Raw genomic sequence first — 23071 nt, 5'->3', positions numbered from 1 at the left:
CTTATTATTAAACAAGTCCTTTCTTGTTTAATTTTTCCTTCGTGGTTATATATTTTCATATTATTCATCATGTGTTAATTTATTCGCCATTAACACACACACCAGCCCGTCCTCCAAACAAAGATCCAAAAGTGATTCCATGCACCCGCCAAACCCCCTGTTTATGAATGAAAAGCGGTTTACACACGACTCACAACTGCTGACGTTCGAACATATCCGGAACAAGTGCTTCACTGACGAATTTTGTTCGAATCACAACGCTGTAAATGCTTCACCCACGTACTACAAATACAAATAATCGCCAACAGAACCTAAACACCTAACCTAACCTAACCTAACCTAACCTAACCTAACCTAACCTATGCCTATATATGCACAATATGCTAATATATTATAATATTAATTTATATTTGAGAAAATTCCAGTTTTGAATGAACAACATATTAAAATTTATGAATGTGTCTGTGGGGTCGACCGCTGGATGTAATGGACTTGAGTCGAGGACGGGTTGCACACACACACACACTTACAACACGCCATGAACGCCATACTATATTTAGTGACGTACTCAGAAGACCCAGAAAAGCACACATATACAATCTCTTCAACAAAATACATGCCCCGCCCCCGCAACCCGCATGCACACACACAAAAAAAATACTCTTGACCAAGATAGGTTAAGTCCTGCTCCATCCTACTGTTCTCCTATCCTCACTTGAACAATCACACCCTTTTGGGCTGGACGGTAGAACGACAGGTCTCGCTTCATCCAGGTCGGCGTTCAATCCCCGACCGTCCAAGTGGTTGGGCACCATTCCTTTCCCTCATCCCTTATCCTGATCCATTCTAAGTGCTATATAGTGGTAATGGGTTGGCGCTTTCATTGGATTTCAACTTCTTGGAAGTGTTTTTCTTTCCCAGCAGCAGCAGCTCAGTGAACGCCGGTCATCTGTTCCATGAATTCCACCGGTGCCGTCTCTCGCTTCATCTCAAGAACTAGACTTACCACCTTGTAATTTATTGAGAATATATTGTTGACTTATCGTGTGTTTCAATACCCGTTTGTCTATTTTTTAAGAGATTATAAACTATCTACGCTCCCAAATCTAATGAGTTAAGACTTCGCCAAATTGAGGAAAACACACTTGAAAACAAATTTCTTGGTATAGGATATAATTAGTTTTGTCGAGGGACAGGTTGGCTGCGTGTATATATATATATATATATATATATATATATATATATATATATATATATATATATATATATATATATATATATATATATATATATATATAAATAAATAAAGGATGCAACTTTACAGCTGTTTACAAACTCTACAATACCTATACTTACTGATAATGGGAACCAACCTTTTATCTATTTAAACGTAAGAGGCATTTTCCAACATTATTTCTCCTTTATTGATGGAGCAATAATGAAGCATTACTTGCCAATACATATATAACAACACCCCAGAATAGGATACCAATGAAATAGGTTCTGTATCGCAGTAGTCTACGTCCTCGGCTCACAACCGAGGGGCAAAAGTTTCATCCCCGAGCAGGACAGATATAATTGGGAACGTTTCCTTTCACCTGATACCTTTGTTGACCTAACAGTACAATAGGTACTCAGGAGTTGGGCACTATGGTGCTGGTCCCATATCCTCGGGATGATCAGTAATTGGCCTATGAAAACCTCGATAAGTCTAACGTTAACAAGCTTCCTGTTCCTGACAATGGAATAGAAGACCTATAATAATATTAAGATGCAAATAATAATACATATTAATATTATTATAATATACATGGTGATGAAAAATCACGTAAGACAGAAATCGATGTATATGCCACTAAAAGAAAACGAGGACCAGATACATGTGTTTAACCGCCCAAACAACACATCACAACAGCTTCGGTGTTGAAGTACAATAAACTGCACCTACTATCAAGAAGAAGAAGAAGACAATAAACTGTTGCTATCTTGGGGAAAAAGGAAGCTGCCAACACGTGACACATAACACAAGAAAGGAGGAGGATAGTATAGTGAAGAAGACTTCACATTAAAGGAAGAAGTATGGATGGCTGTGAAATATTAGAGCTACAGTGTAGCAGTCAAGGTAGAGTAGATGCCGGGTTTTAAGGAAATATGGTCAAAATCTGTACCAGCATTAAAATGATGATGTTATAGACACATCACACACCGTGTACACCAGATATAAAACATTTGTACCGTATTTTTGTAACGTTGAGTTATTGAATTTAAAGAATAGTAATGACCGGTCACGTTTAAAGGGTCTCGTTAGTACAGTAGGGTTCAATCTTTTTCGACTCACAATCGAGAATTCCGGATTCGAATCCCAGGCGGGACAGAAATGGTTGGCCGCATTTCCTTTCACCTAAGTCCCCGGTCCACCTAGCAGTAAATAGATACCCAGGAGATAGTCAGCTTGTTATGGAGTTGCATCCTGGGGAGGTTCAGTAATTCTACCCAGGTGGGGAAGGGGCCTCGATGTAAGTCTAACATGTACTGTATGTATAAACTGGTTACCTGTCCCCCGACACAATGAATTATAATAATTTAAGGAAAACTACAGACCCACATGTGGCAGTTCCTGTTTATTATTTCCCATAGCTAGAGACGAGAAACCTAGACTTATCGAGATCCTCCTTAGGCCAACTACTGATCTTTCCCTGGGTGCACCCCACAATAGTTGCCTCATTCCTGGATACCTACTCCCAGCTAGATGAACAGAACATCAGCTAAAAGGAAATGTTTCCCAAATACTTCTATCCTAAACCAGGAATCTAACTTGGAACCTTTCGATTGTAGCTTGATCGCTTACTACTGTGCCACAAGAACCATTCCTTGATGATTAGTTAGTATTTTCAGCACAATAATAATAGGAGAGTGATTGCTTGCCAATTAATAACAACAGCAGCAGCTGATGTTCTTTCATAAAATTTATATTTTTCAATGCTAAGGCCTTTGAATCCTGTACTCTTGTACAGAAAACTATACATAAATACTATATTCAGGAAACTTGTTCTGTACAGTGGGGATTTAGTGAGGTTCATATCTTCATAAGGAAATTATTTAATACTTTTCCAATTTAATACAGACTTGTCGATAACTCTGTTTAACACAAGGCAGTAAGATGATGTGAGTTGATACTATTCAAGAAATTAAAACATCACATTTAAAATTAAACCACCATCAAATTTTGGTTTTAGTAAGTACATTGGCTTTTCCATAACTTTAACTCTTGTGGTTAGTTGCCATGAAAATCAATATTACCTAAATATACCTGAGGACCACCATTAGTATTGGTTTTGGCTGCGACAGGAAGCCACTAACATCACACATCATAAAAATCTTTGAAAAAGTGCTAAGAAGTAAGATCACAAAATACATGAAATCACAACATATCCATAACCCTGGACAACATGGTTTCAGAACAGGGTGCTCTTGCCTATCACAGTTGCTGGACAACTATGTCATGGCGTTAGATGCCATGGAAGACAGACGAAAGTAATTTACACAGAAATCTCAAAAGCCTTCGACAAATGTGACCACGGTGTTATTGCACACAAAATGTTTTCAAAAGGAATTACTGGAAAAATAGGAAGATGGATCTACAATTTCCTGACTAACAGAACCCAATATGTAATAGTCAACAAAATAAAATCCAGACCATCAACCGTGAAGAGCTCAATCTCCCAGGGTACTGTGCTTGCTACAGTACTTTTTATCATTCTCATATTGGATATAGCCAAGGACACAAACTATAGTACCTTATCATCCTTTGCAGATGACACTAGGATTTTTATGAGAGTAGATACCGTAGAGGACATGGCAAACCTACAATCAAATGTCAATCAGGTCTTTCAATGGGGTACAGAAAATAATATGGTATTTAATGAAGATAAGTTCAAGCTCGTGCGCTGCTGAAAAAAAGGAAAATATAAAAACGGAAACCACGTACAAAATGCAGTCAAATCATACCATAAAATGAAAAAGCAATGTAAAGGTTTTAGGTGTACTCATGCTGAAAGTCCTTACCTTCAAAGAACACAATAAAGTAGCCGTCACAACTACAAGAAAAATGACAGGTTGGATAACAAGAAACTTTCAAACTAGAGATGCTATACCAATTATGATACTTTTCAAGATACTAATGCTCTCTAGAGTGAAATACTGTTGCACAATAACAGCCCCTTTTAAAGCTGGAGAAATTGCTGACCCCGGAGAGCACGTAGAAGGACCTTTACTCCTAGAATCCGCTCAGTAAAACATCTAAACTATTGGGACCGACTAAAATGCCTAAATCTGTATTCTCTAGAGTGCAGACTGGAGAGATACATAATAATTTACACATGGAAAATAGTAGAGGGGCTGGTCCCAAATCTGTACAAATAAATAACATCATATGAGACTAGAAGGCATGGCAGGATATGCAGAATACCCCTGTTGAAAAGCAGAGGTGCAATAGGTGCTCTGAGAGAGAACTCTATCAACATCAGAGGCACGAGACTGTTCAACACGCTTCCACTACACCTAAGGGGCATAACTGGCCAACCCCTCACAGTGTTCAAGAGAGAGAACTTGATATACACCACCAAAGGATACCTGATCAACCGGGCTGTGATTCATTCCTCAAGCTGCGAGCAGTCACATCCAACAGCCTGGTTGACCAGTCCAGCAACCAGGAGGCCTGAGCGTGGACCGGGCTGTAGGGACATTGAGCCCCAATATCATCGAAAGGTAACCGAAAGGTAAGGTTGTAGCTAATCCATAACCCTGGTTTTCAAAGCCTAGCATAAGAAGTGCTGAAATCATATCAAATTCAAAGTGAAAATCAATAATAGACTTTGTTTTAAATATGTTCATTGGTTACCCCATATACCCATTCCTTTCTTTCAATGTTGATGGATATACACAAAGATAAACTAATGGTGAGTTTTTTCTTACCCTTGATCCTTCTCAGGGCATAACAAAACAATGCTTTCATATTTTTTACACAAAAATAAAGTGTCCTCTATTGTGTCAATAATCCTTAAAATTATACAGAAACATTATATACGCTTTGCGTAATAGTGGCTTTAGGCATTGTATGTACTAGCTCCATCTATAAATCGATCAAATTATGTAAAATCTCTTGTATGTATGTACCTTACCTGAATTTTTTTTTACATTATTTAATAGACTTGTTCTGTGTTGAACTGTTAGTAAACCTAGTAAACCTTAACATTTAGCTGTCACTAGTTTACATTATTTTTATATTATATGTAATACAAATTATGGGTCGTGGGATACCTACCATTTTTCACATGTGAACCCTAATGCAATGTTTGCAGTCTGATTTAGCAGCTGGGCCTGAACCTACCTTGAGGTTACCTTGCAGTGGTTCTGAGGATCAGTGCACTGGGCTGTAATTCATGCATCAGACTGTGAGCAGTGGCATGAAATGGCCTGGTTGATCATACCACCAACCTGGATTGCTTGTTTATTACACTTAAATATATATGTCATTTGTATTGCGAGATTTACGTGACATAGAGGATTGGGGATTCCTTCATGATCAAATGCATTACATATATCTAAGTTTATTTATTTCTTGGAGAGCATACAATAGACATAATGTTTAGTTGCTGAAGTTATTTATGAACTGATTAATTAAGTCGGTATAATATTCAGAAAACAGAATTTCAACTGGAATGGCATATGCTCAACTTTTCAGACCCAGAGTCTACTCTTAGGAAAGTGGAGCAAGAACTGAAAAATGTCACACGTGAACTGCAAATTCTTCAGGGGCGTAAGCGAGCGTTAGAGGCTAAACAGGAGAAATTAAGAGATTCAATTCAGCAACAGAAATCAGCACATCTTGCTCAACGAGACTGGGATAGACAAGGTTAGTTCACAACCCTTTTCAATATTGTGCAGAAATGCATTATTGCATAAATATTTTTGCATTCTCATTCACTTTAATATATGTAGAGAATCCTCTTGGACGTTGGTTCGAACCCTCATCACGGCCCTTGTGGATTTGTTCATTTGATGCATCACACTACTGGTATTGTGATTTCTGTATGTAATATTTGGAACTTTGTACCAAATGTGGTTTTAAGACCCATATTCCTAGTCACTTGCTAGTTGCCATAAACAACAGTTCATTTTCTTGCCTGAACACATTTACATGGGTTGCTATTATGAAAATCAACCCCACCAATTAGTGGGTTCAGGCACAGCATACAGAACTAAGAACCAGATGGGACGTGAAGAATTCTAAATGTACGGTATTTCAATTAACACACTGCTAATTTAGAGGGATATAACTAGGCATCTATTAGTAACTGAAGAGTCCTTATGGTTTATGAATTTATTGAACAATTTTGAGTGTTCATCAAAGAATTTAAATGCATCAGAAGATGCAGCTCTGATGCCATCCCATCAGGGAATGTGTAGAGATTGAAGCACCAAGATAAAGGAAGGTGAGATCCTCGAGGGGAATAAGATATCTGACATTTAGATAGTAGGCTTTATTTATTCCAACATTAGAAAATAACCAACAAGTCAGAATTTTCCCCCAAAAAAGATTATAATTGTGAAAAAGATTTATATATATTTTACAGATTTTCCATGGTCAAAAGAATTGGAGAAATTGCAGAACACAGTCTTCAAAATCCCTACACTAAGAGCTCACCAGCTTCCTACCATGAATGCCACATTGTCTGGAATAGATACCATTCTAATTATGCCTACCGGAGGAGGGAAAAGTTTATGCTTCCAGCTTCCAGCTCTTATATCTAAAGGTAAATAACCCACGTACAGTGCTTCAAAACGTATACTGTATATATATATGAATTACGGTGGGTGTAGGCCAATGTTTTGGTAGATGAAAGTAGTTGTGTGTTGGCGACGTAAATGAAACTGAACTTGTGTATAAGTGTGTATAGATGAATAAATGAGTGTGGTGTTGTCATATGAGTTGGATTTGTTATGTGAATGTGTATATGTATGTGTGGGTGTGGTGTCTGTGATATGGTGCATACTTAATGTGTTAAGGCACTGGTGTCAACATAAATACCCGGGACCTTTAATTAATGTTTTGAGAGATTGTTGCCGCTAACCCCTTTAGATGAAAAGCAGGTCAAACATAGTGAGCAGATGGTCAAGCAGCTGTTGAATTATTCGTTATTAGCAGAGGAATCCTTGCCAGCAGATTTGAATCTTAAGTATTGCTTGGGTAAGGTTAATTCAAGTTTTGAATGTATATGAATGCACTTTCTGGTTATCATTTCAGGCTGGAATGTCGATTCTGCAGTGTCTTGCTTTCTCCTCCTATGGGTATGATCACTTACTTCAGAAGTGTACTTATACCATTAAAGATGTTTGTTATGTTCATGAAAAGTCACATTGGTCCTGACTGAGGAGCACAGCATTCATGAGGAAACACAGCATTCATGAGGAAGCACAGTGTTCATAAGGGAACAGAGCATTCATGAAGGAGCACAGTATTCACGAGGATGCAGTGCTCACAAGGGCACAGTGTTCACAAGTGTGCACAGTGTTCAAAAGGGAACGCAGTGTTCACGAGAGAGAACAGTGGCTCCCCGATTTACTGAAGGGGCCATCCAAGAAAGTGCTTTTCATGCATTAGATTCTCAAAGCCTTGTTTTGTTTTTCTCCAGGTATTACCTTGGTTGTCTCTCCACTGGTGTCACTGATGGAGGATCAGTTAATGAGTCTGAAGGCTCGAGGAGTTCAGGCGAGGATGCTCTCTGCTGCATCCACTAGAGAAGAAGTCAATGGAGTCCACTCTGTATGAATTATTGAGGGTATACATATTAATTAGTAAACATAGAGCATTAATTGTTTATATGATCTATATATCTTTTTCTTGAATCATCATCATTAATCCACTGCTGGGATTATCATCTATTGTAAACCCCCCATTGTGCTTCTGCAGTCTCCTCTATCACCATATTTTAGAAGCTTAATACTTGGTTTTGTTTAACAATATAGTAGTCAGTCTTTTTCTCAGCCATGTTTTTTGCCTTGTCAAATCCAGCTATAGGAAAGATTTTATTAGTCCACAGTTAATTTTTCTTATCATTTGGTTTTCATTTTATCATTGCAATTCCTCAACTCATTTCATTATGCCTTCTTCTTTTTTCCCATATATTGCCTTGTGAGAATGATTGTAAAAAGAGCCTATTAGTATCAAGGATATGATGGTCCTACTGCCCCAGCGTTTAGCTGGGAATCTCTGGAGTTGTGGTATACTGCTTCGGGAAGCTGTCAAACGGTCTTAGCTCAGAAAATAACGAAAGTATAACAAATCACAATTACAGTATTGCCTTAAGATGGCTAAAGTTGTTTACAACTTAATTTCCTCTGCAATAATCAGGGTCTAGAATGAATTAATTCATTGTGAATACTATGTTTACTGTGCATTCTATAATGAGTATATTTTATCTTCAGGATATGACAAATCCTAATAGCCAACTAAAGCTACTGTATGTTACTCCTGAGAAACTTGCAAAATCTAAGCGATTTATGGCCAAGCTTCAGAAGATGCATCAAATTGGTCGATTTGCTCGCTTAGCCATTGATGAAGTTCACTGTTGTTCACAGTGGGGACACGATTTTAGGCCAGGTAAGTGGATGCTGCATGTTGTATATTTCTTTGACTTTCTTTAAGACTGATTTTTATGAAATTGCTACATAAATAATTTACTGTATATGTGTTGTAGGAGTACATTATTTATTTTTCAACAAAAATAATGTACAGTAATTGTTTGTCAGTAAGAATGGTTAGACAGAGAGAATGTGCAAAATTTTTAGCAACAATGAACATTATTAACTAGAAGTAACATGGAATTTTTGTTAATTAACAGTACAAATCAATAAAACCACAATTCCAAACATTCAGAAATGGAAGGGGCTTTAGACAAAGTTGGTGTAAGATCACATTCTTATACTGTATCAGCCTGGCCATAAAAGAATTCTGCAAGCTAACCCATTCTGTGTATTTACCATAGTGCAGAATTGTAAATTTTAATGAAAGAACTCATATGTGTGTATATCTACTGAAGACATTTCAAATTTACTTGTATAATATTTATCTTGTAGGCATACATGTATGGTAGTATTCCTCATGGTTTCTATTTATTTGGGTATATTAAGGTCTGAAATATACACCCAGACAACTTGTCTTCAATTATTAAATATAGTTCTTGCAGAAAAAAAACAAAAATACTTTCAACTTAATTCATGTTTGGGTAAGAACACAGATTAGATCACATGAATACTTAGTGGAAGCAAAAGTTTGTGCTAAAAATAGTAGAATTAAGTTTGTTTATTTATGCATATACATAATAATTGTCTGAATCATTATGAATAAAGCTGTCTAGTCTTTACAAGCATGAAACTAATGGCAGTCTCTCTCACAATGGCCATATGCAAATGCACATATTAGGCATGAAATTGTATTATGCACATTTAGCCCCTTATTTACAGTGATACAAAATTAATTTATTACCATTAAACTAGTTTCCATAATTGTAGAAACAAGTACTCTATTTGATCAAACATTTGAGTTCTCAATATTAGGGTATTACTATATAAGAAAGTTTGACAAATTTTGATTTCTTTTGTAAGTAAAACTGATTATAAAGTAAAACATTGATTATAGCTTTTATTTAATTTTCAAGTACAGCTTTCTTTATACACCACACTTTTCTTGCAGATTACAAATATCTTGGTATCATGCATAAAATGTTCCCAGGAACACCAATCTTGGGACTTACTGCCACAGCTACTTCAAGAGTCATTCAAGATGTGCAAAAAATTTTGGACATCAAAGGCTGTTTAGTTCTTAAAGCATCTTTCAATCGGCCAAATCTATTTTATGAGGTAAATTTGCATAAAATTTAATTTACAATCACTTATCATAAGGTATGAATGAGCTGAAATCTCCATATATATATCTGCTGGATAGAGATTAGAAGGAACTTAAGGAGAAAATGATTGTTGAAGAAAACAAAATCATTAACTGAATTGAAATGTCCCTTTCTAAAATAGCCCATCAGTTGCTTGACCCTAGCCAGGGCTAGGGTCAGCCGAGGATACTGCCCCTATGTCAGGCTTTATTGCCTTATGTCCAAATAACAAGGAATGTTTCAAATAATCATGCCATGTGGTGGAGGGAAAGGGAGACAATAAATGACACAGCTCCAATACACAACAAGTGACTGTTAGCTATAATATCAATAAAATAAACAAAACTCTGTCAATCATTGCTTGAAGATGTTGTTAACATAAAGATAGCCAATTATCATTCTGCAAGCTACCAAACAAACTTACTGATATCCAGCTTGATGTTAGATTAGTACACTATATAATTTTTGCCATTTTTAGTTATTCCAGAAGTGTCCTTCTAGACTTGGAATCTTTAAATTGATGCATCCCATTATTTTGAAAATTAAAAAGAAGTTAGTTTTAGCCAAAAAAAGTGAGCATCAAATAGATTTCTTCTGGTATCCAGAACATGTGAATGTGTCTGGCAGTGAGTGAGCTCATGAGCTGGTCAAACCTGCCTCGGCCATCTTTGTCCCTCATTAAAAAATTTACAGTATTTATTTTAGTTTTAAGTACTGTATTTTATATGCAAATTTGTTTTATTGTATTCGGCACCAATGACAGCGTCTTTATAGTATCGGAGACATATTTCCCATTCATTTAATAAATCCATTTCACCTCAAATTTTTTTTTTACTCTCATTGCCTCTTATTCACCAAGGTTTTGCATATACTATATATCCATATTATCACTCTTACATTGATTTTATCTTGTAATCTCCCCTAATTGTATAAATCCATATTTTATATAGCAAGCTACATTTAGTAAGCAACATACTTCACTTTTTCACAGTTGCACTACGCATAATACAAAATTACATTAAAACGTGTAAAAAAATTATAAAGTAATCTGTCCAACAGCACAGCTTTTTTCGTTTTCCCATGACTGTTTTTTAATATACATTATGAGGAAAATGGTGGAGAAACTGGTTAGTAGGTACAGGTAGGTACAGTACCTCCCTTGTGACAAGCCAGTTACTCAACAGTAATGTTTGAAATAAAAAAATCTTGTATATTTAATTTTTCTGAAAATTACCCTTAAAATAGTACAAAATTAACCTTTAAAATTTGTTCAATTGATATCTGATACATCTGATACCAGAAACATCTGGTATTTCCTTGTCTATACATTGAGCACTCAACCCTTCATGCATATTTTCATCACAGGTGCGACCCAAGCCTCCAGTCCAGGAAGAATGTGCTACTCAGCTTCAGCAGCTGCTTGAAGGGGAATTTAAAAATGAGTCTGGCATTATCTACACTATGACTATCAAGGATGCTGAAGAGCTGGTGTCAGGGCTCAAGTCGCGTGGTTTGCGTGTGGCACCGTACCATGCCCAGCTGGATGCACAAGTGAGAAGCAAAATCCATAGGAAGTGGGTGGAAAATGAATATCAGGTAAATTTGCTCAAATTCAAATAATACAAATACTTCAGACGCAGACTGCGTCACCAGAGCGCAAAAATGTTTATTAATATGTTGATATCTGCTCTGAGAACAGATAGGTTTCTTTTGGGCAAACAAATAGGTTCTTTTGTGCAAAGAGGTAGGGTTCAGCATACTATTTTTTTTCTTTGTCTAACTTTCCACAAGGTGTTCTTTTGTGATTTTAGAAATCATAATCATTACAATAATGAAATATTTTATACAAATTATGAAGCTATTATGTGTGGATGATCAGTACTGTACATCGGTTAGATTCTCTTAAGTTTGAGTAACATAATCAAATACAGTAACGCTAATATCCTGTGCCACCTGTTGATCCCGTCTTTCACCATTTTAATTCCGACAGGCTGTTGTAGCTACCATTGCATTCGGCATGGGGATTGATAAACCCGATGTTCGCTTTGTGATTCACCATTGCATATCCAAATCGATGGAAAACTTTTACCAGGTGAGTAAGAAGTTGAGTGTTATATTATAAAAAAAAGTTATAAACCAAAAATGCCAGTTTCTGGGAAAGCCTCCTGGGCACACCTAGAAACTGCAGTTTTATTACATTCAACACTGGTTTTTGTATCTCTCTCTTAGGACCCCAGTAGTCATTGTGTCACTGCTATCGAGTTTTAGAACCATTACAGCCAATTTGCCAGTGGAGCAGTGGAGGGAAGGTGGTTAAAACCTAACATAGAGTATGTCAGGTACTAACTACTCCATACCTGAGTATGGGGTATTCCCATACTCCATACTCACAATTGTAAATTATACACTAGGATGTTTTTCAATATATAGCCAATTGCTGTATAAACATTTATATGTATCACAAGAATGGTTAAAATTACTTCAATTAATTTTTAATGTTTATATCATAGAATCATACCATATAATGTTAAAATTGTTGTCATTATCACCACTTAATATTAAAGCTGTAATTTTCTTATATTTCTTCATACAGTATTTATAATGGGAGAAATTTATGTCAGCTTTAAGACCAAAATCTTGGAATTTAACTTATTGAAGGGTTTAACAACTGCTAGGTGTTTAACTAATTATATTATATTTTTGCATAATAACCAACATTTATTTCTCATCCGTCTGGCCAAATTGTGACCAGATATAAAATGTAGTGTACAGTGTAATATCAATAGAATGAACTAATTTGGATCAAATCCATTTCAAACTTTCATGTTATAGAATGGAATACAAAAATTTGCAACTCAGAAGTGACTAATGTGCTTATATATCTATGCTTACTTATCAGTGACTATGGAGGAGGGAGATATTGCTCTTCATGCCTTACCACCAAGGTTTTTATACATGGTGCACTTATTACATTGTTTGATGTTCACGTACTTGGTGATATGTGGTAGGAATTCCTCAGTGGTTCACCGAGCTTAGCTCTAGTATGACTTAGCTAAGCATATGAGGCCCATCCATTACCTACCGGCAGTTAGAATCAGAATCTGACTCACTTTAAAAAGAAAAGGAGAGCTTAGGTATCAGACACCAACCGAAAACTGGAAAAGCCTGCCAGAAAGAATAAGTGCAACAAAACAAGCGACTGTTTGAAAGAAACTAACCACGTCTAGGTAAACAAAACAGTTTATCAATACCACAGAATTATTAATTTAACTGTGATGTACCCAACCACCACCAGATGGTGGCCCAGGTCGCTAGGGATTCCAGTCGAACTACTACCCCTTTACTCTTGAGCTTCTTCGGCAAAAGCAAAGAACCCCACTGGAAAAATGACTTAATTTCTGGGAGATCCTTCGTAATTGTGCTCCGAGCTCACTCACAGTGGCATTTGGATAAAAGATGTTGGCTTTTCTAAATTTAAATAGGCTGTGGTATGGTCATATTGAATGAATAAATGATAGCGTGGTAAATTTTTTACTTACAAGTATATACTTATATTTACTTCACAAATTAATAGAACAACAAAATCATTTGATAATGTTTTTTGCTTATAGGAGAGTGGAAGAGCAGGAAGAGATGGCAGACCTGCAAAATGCATTATTTTCTGGAGATTTGCTGATCTATCTCGACAGAGCACTATGGTGTTCACGGAACAGACTGGCCAAGAGAATCTGTATGGGCTGATTAGCTACTGTCTAGACAGTCATAGGTAAGGCATATTCTTTGCATGGGAAAAAAAATCTACCTATTGCAGGGGCTAACTTCCATTTCTAGCCTTGTCCCTGACAAGGAATTTGCTATCTTGCTTTCATATTAAATTTAATTTGTAAGATTTCACAATGTCCTTGAACATAAATTATGCACAGCCAGATACGACAACATTCTGCTACAGGCTTGCAAATATTGACTTCAGCATCATAATAGGTGCTAAGGAAACAAAAGAAAACAATTCAGTCCAGCTGAAATTGACTGACAGAAGCCAATTTATATAACTTTTCATCTTAGTGGGAGAATGAGTGGAGGGGAGGGGGGGGGGGCCTCCATGAAATTCCCCTCATTGTGATGTTGGGCTAAGGTTACTCATTTGTTTACAGTATGTAGCATCATTAATTTATCACCTAGCATGCATAATAGCAAAGATTATGTATTAATATAGCTACATATTACTGGCAGATGCAGAAGAAATATTATAGCTGAGCACTTTGATGAGAGATGGGAGACTGCAGATTGTCGAGGAATGTGTGATCATTGCAAAGCACCAAGAGAAACCAAAAATTTAGACACAACAAAATATGGCGAGCATTTGTTGATGATACTCACAAAGGCTGCTAGTTTGGATCAGAAGCTGACTGGTAAGTATTAATATTTAAGTTTCATATTTTTATTATTATTTCTTTTCAAAGCCCACTCAGTTACTTTAGCCTGGGGCCTGGGTCCACCCAGGATACCACTGCTCATACCCCAGAATCTCATTGAGTTTTGGCCCCATTGCGACAAGGAATTTTGCAGATGGCTTTACCACATTGTGTAGGGGGTTGGGAGAGTGAAGAGTCTAAATCTATCATCAAGAGAGCCTAACTCCAAAGTATGGAGTTACCAACAGTATGGTAACTGTTTTAACTCCAAAGAGCAGAGCAAACCTCTCACCACCATCTAGCTGTAATTGGAAACACTTAGAAAGCCAGTTATTATTGCTCTGGTGAAATCAAGTTAACTAACAAGTGGCATCTAACAGCCTAGTTGACCATCCACCAACCAGGAGGCCCAGTCAGAGCCTGGGCTCTGGGAACATTGATGTGCAGAACCATCATCTGGTAGTCACACAGTAACTGCTTACCCGACTGCCACCTGCTGTCAGTGTGGTTCTTAACTGGTAGTTCATTCTTTTTTGCCTGTGCTTTTCTTCTAGAGCAGCTTTTGTCTTTGTGCTCTTGTTTTCCTCAGCCTTTGACCCATTTAGGTTGTACAGTACCAGCAATCTGGATACCTTGACCAGTCTTGTATCTAGAGCCCTTTAGCAGCCTAACCAGCTTCATTTTCCTGCTCAAGTAAGTTGCCCCTCTTGTCTATTAATTTTTATGTAGTATTTGTTCACTTTGCAGAAGTGGTTATGGAAATATCTAAAAAGTCCTAGCTCAGAAATAGCATTGTGAACACAGTGAAACGCTCCTTCCTGAGCATATTGTTCAGATGCTTCTGTTCTCGACCTAGTTGCCCCTTCTCTCCTGAGCATGTCCCTCATATGCTCTATTCTTGTCCTAGTTGTCTATTCTTTCCCGAGCATGTCCCTCGTATGCTTCATTCTCTCCCTTGTGGACCCTTCTTTCTTGAGTGCACTTGGATGTTGTGGACTGCAAATGAAGGTAGCTGGCTCCTTCAACACTTTTGGGATGATAGTTGTCACCTGGTTGCAGGCAGTGTAACTTTGCAAAACTACTTTCAGTCCTGTAGATCAAGAGAGATAGTTGGTAGTCTTGATACTTCCAATTTTCATATATAGGTGGCAGTTTGAAAGTTGTCATTCATTATTGTATTATAGTGCCATGGTGCTGGCTTGAGTTAGACTCACCAATGTCTCCCTTTCCTTAGATACACAACAGGACACCTTGAAAAATTCACTATTATGATGAGGATAAAAGTTTTGAGAGCCTGGTGGGTGATAGAAGTCCTTGGTGGACCATTCGGGTGCCTGCTATGGGGGTCATCTGAGGTTCACGCTCTAAATAAAATGTTTCATTATGCCCAGTCCTCTATTTTTCAACAAAAACTGTGGATAAAGGGTGCTGCACTGAACTAAATTGAAGAGTAATTATATGATTATTTACAGTTTATACTTTCTACCAGTCATTTCTATTTTCAGGTCAAAAGCTTGTCGATCTGTTTCTAGGCAAGGGTTCTCCAAAGTTACGCGTACAAGAAGCAATAGCAACTGGATTAGCTAGAGACCGAGCTGAAAACATTGTTGCTTTCTTCCTTATAGATGGTTTCCTTAAAGAGGACTTCCATTTTACCCCTTACAGTACCATCAGCTACATTGTACCAGGTAACTCTCAGAGCATTCATTGTCTCCTGTTGACGAGATATATCAGTAACGCACTATAATAAACAGAGCAGAGAATTACATACTAAAGGATCTTAGACTTATATCAGATGTTATGAATGTGTGAAAATGTGTTTGAGATGAATGAAATGCACGTAGATTTAAAGGTCATAAGCAAATATGCTTTAAATTATGATAAAACCATCGTCTCACTTGTGCTTTGACAGCTATAGTTTGAATAGTGATAATTTATTACACACCATTTCAGCAAATAGGGTGAATTTGCCATGACATTGCTGTCAACAAACTGGGATTGTTTTCTTCATATAAAACAAACAACTTTTTAATTTATATTAATGAGGATACTAAAATATTCATAATTAGCTCTTTTCTGCGAGATAATATACTGTATTACCATTTGTTAAAGCCCTTGGTGCCTCCTTGGATAATTACTTACTTATTAAGCACAAGAGGGCTTTAAGAATGGTTGTCCATATCCGACTAATCGCCAGCAATTGTCTGCTGTGCTTATATTGGTACCTAAATAGTAAAAATATAAGTACGTGTATTGTTGGATATAACAGATCCACAAAAATCCCAGAAACACAAAATTAGAACATACATTTTTTCTTCATGATTCTTGGAAACTTTAAAATCTTTTATTTCAGAGCTTCATTAGTTCTCGGCAACTGTTAGGAACAGCTGGTTGATTGCACTGCTTTGAGAAGCATTTTGTTGTTTTTCTTGTAGCTCAGTTGTAAAGCATCATTGCTTGTCATATTTTGTTTGGTTTGCAGGTACAGCAACTGTTTCCAATCATTGAAATATTGCTAATATATTTATATAGATATTACTGTTACAGGTCCAAAAGCAGAAGCTGGAGTCCCACCAAGCGCCTTAATTGTTGGTGGCATTCGAAAATTATCAAGCATCTCTGTCAGTCAATCATCAGAAAAAGCTGCCGACAATAGCCAACGAAATCATGCCCCAAAAACTGAAGAACAAGCAGGAACCACAAAGAAACGTGAAATCAAATCAAAGGCCAATCTCTCATTTGGAAATAACAGTGACTGTGATGCATCTAGCAGAACCAGCAGTATAAGTGACAGTAAGAAAAACAGCAGCAACAATTGCAAAGACCAAACTCAAAAATCAAAGTTTTCTCAAAGTAAGAAGTCTGCACGCAATTGTGTTAAAAGCCAGGTGAAGTCAGAGCAAAAATCCAATACGAAAGGTGTAGCCAAATCACCAGAGACGGCAACTTTTTTACTGGAGTCGTCCTCTGATGCAGAACATAGTTATTCTGATGCTAGTGACCAGCCAAGTTCATACAAAAGGAGGCGAATCATAACGATTGATAATTCTAGTGATTGTTCAGAAGGCTAAACCAAAATGTGGATTGATAAATGTTGTATTTTCTTTTGCTAAATATATTTTTTATAGTTGGTGTCCATTGATAAAATTCTTAGCAAATCAGGTATGTACTTTTTGTCATTGTTCGTCATCTTTTTGCTCTTTTATTAGAACCCTGAATGATTTAATGAAATTTATGATTTGGTAGTATTATCTGTCAGAGTAATCTTTCAGATTTGGTGCCCTCTTTTAATAATTGTTTTAGTTGACTTAAGTGCAAATTTATCCCATCACTGCTTGTAATGTTCTTTAATTTGAGGTCATCAGTATCAAAACTATTAACAATATCTTTCAAGTTTTCCATATACAGTATGCCGTGTGAACTGTTTCTTTACACCAACTGATTTTTTGAGTGTTGCCCAAGGACACAATTAGGTTTTAATTTCGGAGACCCGACAACAGCATTCAAAATATTGTATTGTATTTCCAGACAAACATTTTGGAATTCTGTGGCCAAAGATATGATGGAGAAACAACAACATTTCACTCTGTCGTGGACCATTATCAAGTTGTGTGTGAGAAAGAGAGGAAGGAACAAGCCAATAAATAAGGAAAGAGTGAGGTGGGGAGCAGGGAAGAGAAGAAGGTAAGAGTAAGGTGAAAGGTAAGAATTGGATAAAACACCCACACTTGTGCATTTGTGAAATTTATGTAAGGAATTTACACCAAGTCTTTTGCACTCTCCTGTGTGCTTTGATCAAGGTCCAAGTGTGTGATTAGGACGAGACTTGCATCTTAACATCTTATGAGCCTGCTATCCTGGGTCCAGTCTCTCTTGACCATCTCACCTCTATTTCCGACTTCTTATGTACCTGCGGTAATATCTTCTATGGAATTACAGTCAAGGTTCCTTTCTGTAAATCTGGTAATCCAGATGAACACCTCCAGTTCTCAGAATAGTAGGATTACAGAAAGGACACATGACCATAATTCCATAGCAGACATTACTGCAGGTACATCAGAAGTCGGAGAGAGAGGTGACATGGTCAAGAAGGACTAGACCTAGGATAGCAGGCTCATAAGACATTAAGATGCAAGTCTCGTCCTAATCATGCATTTAGGAGAGTACAAAAGACTGTAAATTGTTGACCGGACCACACACTAGAAGGTGAAGGGACGACGACGTTTCGGTCCGTTCTGGACCATTCTCAAGTAGATTGTGATGAGGAAGTTGATGCTGGCAATAAATAGGCAAGAGAGAGATGAGGAGCAAGGTAAGGTGTAGTCGAGAGGATAGTAGTAGGAATAAGAACTGCAGAAGGCCCATACAAGGCAGCTCCTATTATAACCACCGAATGAGAAGGGGATAGGAATAGGAATAAGAAGAGGATAGCAAGGGAACATAAGAGAAGACAATGAACAGAAAAGAGAGAGAAAGAAAAGGAAAGAGAAAGAAAGATAAATGGAAGGGTAAGCTTATGGTAGGTCACGATTGTTAGAAAGATTAGAGTATTTGAGTATATACTGCGAAAGGGAAGAGTCCACAGCAACAAAGTCAGGACTCAAGTTCATGTTGGGTACGTTGTGTATTAGAGCCGATTCAACAAGACGGCGTCTGTGTAGAGTAGAGGCAGGAAAGATTATTTTGGAGGAAGACCAATCAATAGGATGATTAGAATCCCTCACATGACAGAAGAGAGAACTGTTAGTGTCTGCAGACTTAACACTTCTCTTGTGTTCCTTAAGTCAATGACAGACTTAAAGAACACAAGAAAAGTGTTAAGTCTGCAGACACTAACAGTTCTCTCTTCTGTCATGTGAGGGATTCTAATCATCCTATCGATTGGTCTTCCTCCAAAATAATCTTTCCTGCCTCTACTCTACACAGACGCCGTCTTGTTGAATCGGCTCTAATACACAACGTACCCAACATGAACTTGAGTCCTGACTTTGTTGCTGTGGACTCTTCCCTTTCACAGTATATACTCAAATACTCTAATCTTTCTAACAATCGTGACCTACCATAAGCTTACCCTTCCATTTATCTTTCTTTCTCTCTTTTTCTGTTCATTGTCTTCTCTTATGTTCCCTTGCTATCCTCTTCTTATTCCTATTACTATCCCCTTCTCATTTGGTGGTTATAATAGGCACTGCCTCGTATGGGCCTTCTGCAGTTCTTATTCCTACTACTATCCCCTCTACTACACTTTACCTTGCTCCTCACCACTCTCTTGCCTATTTATTGCCTGCATCAACTTCCACATCACAATCAACTTGAGAGTGGTCCAGGACGGACCGAAACGTCGTCATCCCTTCACCTTCTAGTGTGTGGTCTGGTGAACATTCTTCAGCCACGTTATTGTGACTCTTTGCCTGCAAGACTGTAAATTCTTTGCACAAATACACAAGTGTGTATTTTTTATCCTATGTTATTACGTCTGTGAGACGACATTACCTTTACTAATAGGAAGAATGTAGGCTTAAGTCGGGTCACTATTTTTAAGAAGGTTTAGAGCATTACAGTATGTATAGTGAAAGGGAAGAGTCGACAGCAACAGAGCCAGGACTAAGGTTCATGTGTATCAGAGGCTGTTTGACAAGATGGTGTCTGAAGAGTAGAGGCAGGAAAGATTATTTTATTTTAGAAGACCAATCCATAGAATGATTAGAAATCCCTAACATGACAAGAGGGCATTATGTGTGTGTCTGCAGACTTAAGGAATTTGAAAGAAGTGTTGTCATTTAGTGTACAGCCAGTTTCAGCAAAGTGTTGGATAGGACAGGACGAACAGGAAATAAATACCAGCAGGAGGAGCAGTGTAAACCAGATTACTACGAAGAGTGTTAGTTTCTCGAAAAGCGAGCTTTATGTCCAGAGGATGAAGGGTATTTAGTGAGATATGAAGGGAAGGCAGAGCACAGTGGTACTAGTGTTGGAAAACAGATTTGGAATGAAAGAAATTACATTTAGCTTTAGAATAGGCACAGTTGATAAAATGTAAGGGGTATCCTAGGCTAGAGATATTTGTAAATCAAACAAATTTCAGAATCAAGAAACAGGGTCACTTATGTGTAGAGCACAGAGGAAGAGAGAACACTTTTCTTAACAGGAGGAGGATGGTAGGAAATTAATTGAATATACATACCACTATTCATGGGTTTGTTGTAGACAAAGAAAAACTGGACACAGCTGTGACAATGAACGTCAAGAAAAGGAAGGAGGTAATTGGATTCCCATTCAGCTTTGAGATTGATAGAAAGAGCCAGATTGTTAAGAGAGGAGAGGATGGACTAGGGTCATGAGCCCATGGAGCAAAAATGTCAACATAGCAAAGCCAGAGAGAGGGACGAGTATCAATTGTGGGAAGAACAGGTTTGAAGTATTCAAGATAGAGATTGGCAAGAATAGGGAAGCCATAGAAACACAAAGTTTTAGAGAAGTATTTTCCAGTGTCGCTATGGCTTTCCTGTTCTTGCCAATCTCTATCTTGAATACTTCAAACCTGTTCTTCCCACAATTGATACTCGTCCCTCTCTCTGGCTTTGCTATGTTGACATTTTTGCTCCATGGGCTCATGACCCTAGTCCATCCTCTCCTCTCTTAACAATCTGGCTCTTTTCTATCAATCTCAAAGCTGAATGGGAATCCAATTACCTCCTTCCTTTCCTTGACGTTCATTGTCACAGCTGTGTCCAGTTTTTTCTTTGTCTACAACAAACCCATGAATAGTGGTATGTATATTCAATTAATTTCCTACCATCCTCCTCCTGTTAAGAAAAGTGTTCTCTCTTCCTCTGTGCTCTACACATAAGTGACCCTGTTTCTTGATTCTGAAATTTGTTTGATTTACAAATATCTCTAGCCTAGGATACCCCTTACATTTTATCAACTGTGCCTATTCTAAAGCTAAATGTAATTTCTTTCATTCCAAATCTGTTTCCAACACTAGTACCACTGTGCTCTGCCTTCCCTTCATATCTCACTAAATACCCTTCATCCTCTGGACATAAAGCTCGCTTTTCGAGAAACTAACACTCTTCGTAGTAATCTGGTTTACACTGCTCCTCCTGCTGGTATTTATTTCCTGTTCGTCCTGTCCTATCCAACACTTTGCTGAAACTGGCTGTACACTAAATAACAACACTTCTTTCAAATTCCTTAAGTCTGCAAACACACACAAAGCTCTCTTGTCATGTTAGGATCATCCTATGGATTGGTCTTCTAAAACAATCTTTTCTGCCTCTACTCTTCAGACACCATCTTGTCAAACAGCCTCTGATACACAACATGAACCTTAGTCCTGGCTCTGTTGCTGTTGACTCTTCCCTTTCACTATACATACTGTAATGCTCTAAACCTTCTTAAAAATAGTGACCCGACTTAAGCCTACATTCTTCCTATTAGTAAAGGTAATGTCTTCTCACAGACGTAATAACATAGGATAAAAAACCCACACTTGTGTATTTATGTAAAGAATTTAGTCTTTTTGCACTCCTGAATGCTTTGTCAAGGTCGGAGTATGTGATTAGGACAAGACTTGCATCTCAACGTCTAATGGGGCTGCTATTCTAAGTCCAATCCTCTTGACCTCCTGACTGTCACCTTTCTTTCCGACACACCCGCGGTAATGTCTTCTACGGAATTATGGTCATGGTTCCTTTCTGTAAACCTGGTAATCATGATGAACACCTCCAGTTCTCAAATTTGCATGATTACAGAAAGGACACATGGCCTTAATGTCTTCCATAGAAGACATTACCGCAGGTACATTGGCAGTCAGAATGAAAGGTGACATAGTCAGGAGATCAAGAAGGATAAGAGGATTGGACCTAGGATAGCATTCCCATTAGATGTCGAGATGCAAGTCTCGTCCTAATTACACACTCAGACCTTGACAAAGCATTCACGAGTGCAAAAAATTAAATTCTTTACATAAATACACAAGTTTGGATTTTTTATCCTATGTTCTTCCTATTCTTACCTTACTCTTACCTGCTCCCCACCTCACTCGTTTTCCTTATTTATCGGCTTGTTCCGTCTTCTCTTCCTCACACATGACTTGATAATGGTCCAGGATGGACCAAAACCTCGTCGTTTCTTTATCTTATGTGTGGTTTTGTCATTGAAAGCTGTAACCACTGTTGCCTGCAGCAGAAAAAAATATTAAATGAAAGAGTTGCTCAGGATATACACATTGGTAGCAAATTTAGGCATTTTATAAATTGTGAAAAAAATAATTACCATACTGCATCTTAAAATATGAATCATGTTGACAGTCAAAATGTAAATGAGTTACACAGCAAGTTTCAGTATCAGTTATTCTTTATTAAAATACATTGAAATCTATTTTTGTTTGTATGTTTTCACTCAGTATTTCTTCTTAATGCATTGATTGAAACTTAAAACACAAAAGTGATATAGTGTGGTCCTAACCACATAAGGTTAGGACTAGGCTACAGAATAATGATGTAGGATGAGGACAAAGGGGAAAGATAGTGCCCAGCCACTTGGACGGTCGGGGATTGAATGCCGACCAGCATGGAGCGAGGACCGTCACTCTACCGTCCAGCCCAAATGGTTGGGAGGGGGGTGTACATCCAGCAGAAGAAAGCCTTCACACATCATAAAGAAGTGTAGCCATTATTTTAGTTGAGCATCTCAACTTGGTACAGT

The 23071-nt window shown here is 37.6% G+C and overlaps 1 protein-coding gene across 1 annotated transcript; it reads left to right on the top strand.

Moving 5' to 3' along the window:
• Positions 1-1903: 1903 nt before the first annotated feature.
• On the top strand, positions 1904-17437 carry LOC123755344 (ATP-dependent DNA helicase Q1). The gene is made up of 12 exons (XM_045737882.2): positions 1904-2122; positions 5744-5914; positions 6636-6815; positions 7695-7825; positions 8488-8662; positions 9755-9921; positions 11313-11543; positions 11938-12039; positions 13559-13713; positions 14178-14356; positions 15865-16047; positions 16907-17437. The coding sequence occupies exons 1-12, from the start codon at positions 2080-2082 to the stop codon at positions 17428-17430; spliced, it is 2241 nt and encodes a 746-aa protein (XP_045593838.1). The 5' UTR covers positions 1904-2079; the 3' UTR covers positions 17431-17437.
• Positions 17438-23071: the final 5634 nt, after the last annotated feature.

The sequence above is a fragment of the Procambarus clarkii genome, chromosome 20, assembly GCF_040958095.1.
Source record: "Procambarus clarkii isolate CNS0578487 chromosome 20, FALCON_Pclarkii_2.0, whole genome shotgun sequence".
Lineage (NCBI taxonomy): Eukaryota > Metazoa > Arthropoda > Malacostraca > Decapoda > Cambaridae > Procambarus > Procambarus clarkii.
The sequence above is the reverse complement of the archived record's forward strand: the minus strand, read 5'-3'. Positions and strand labels throughout refer to the sequence as shown.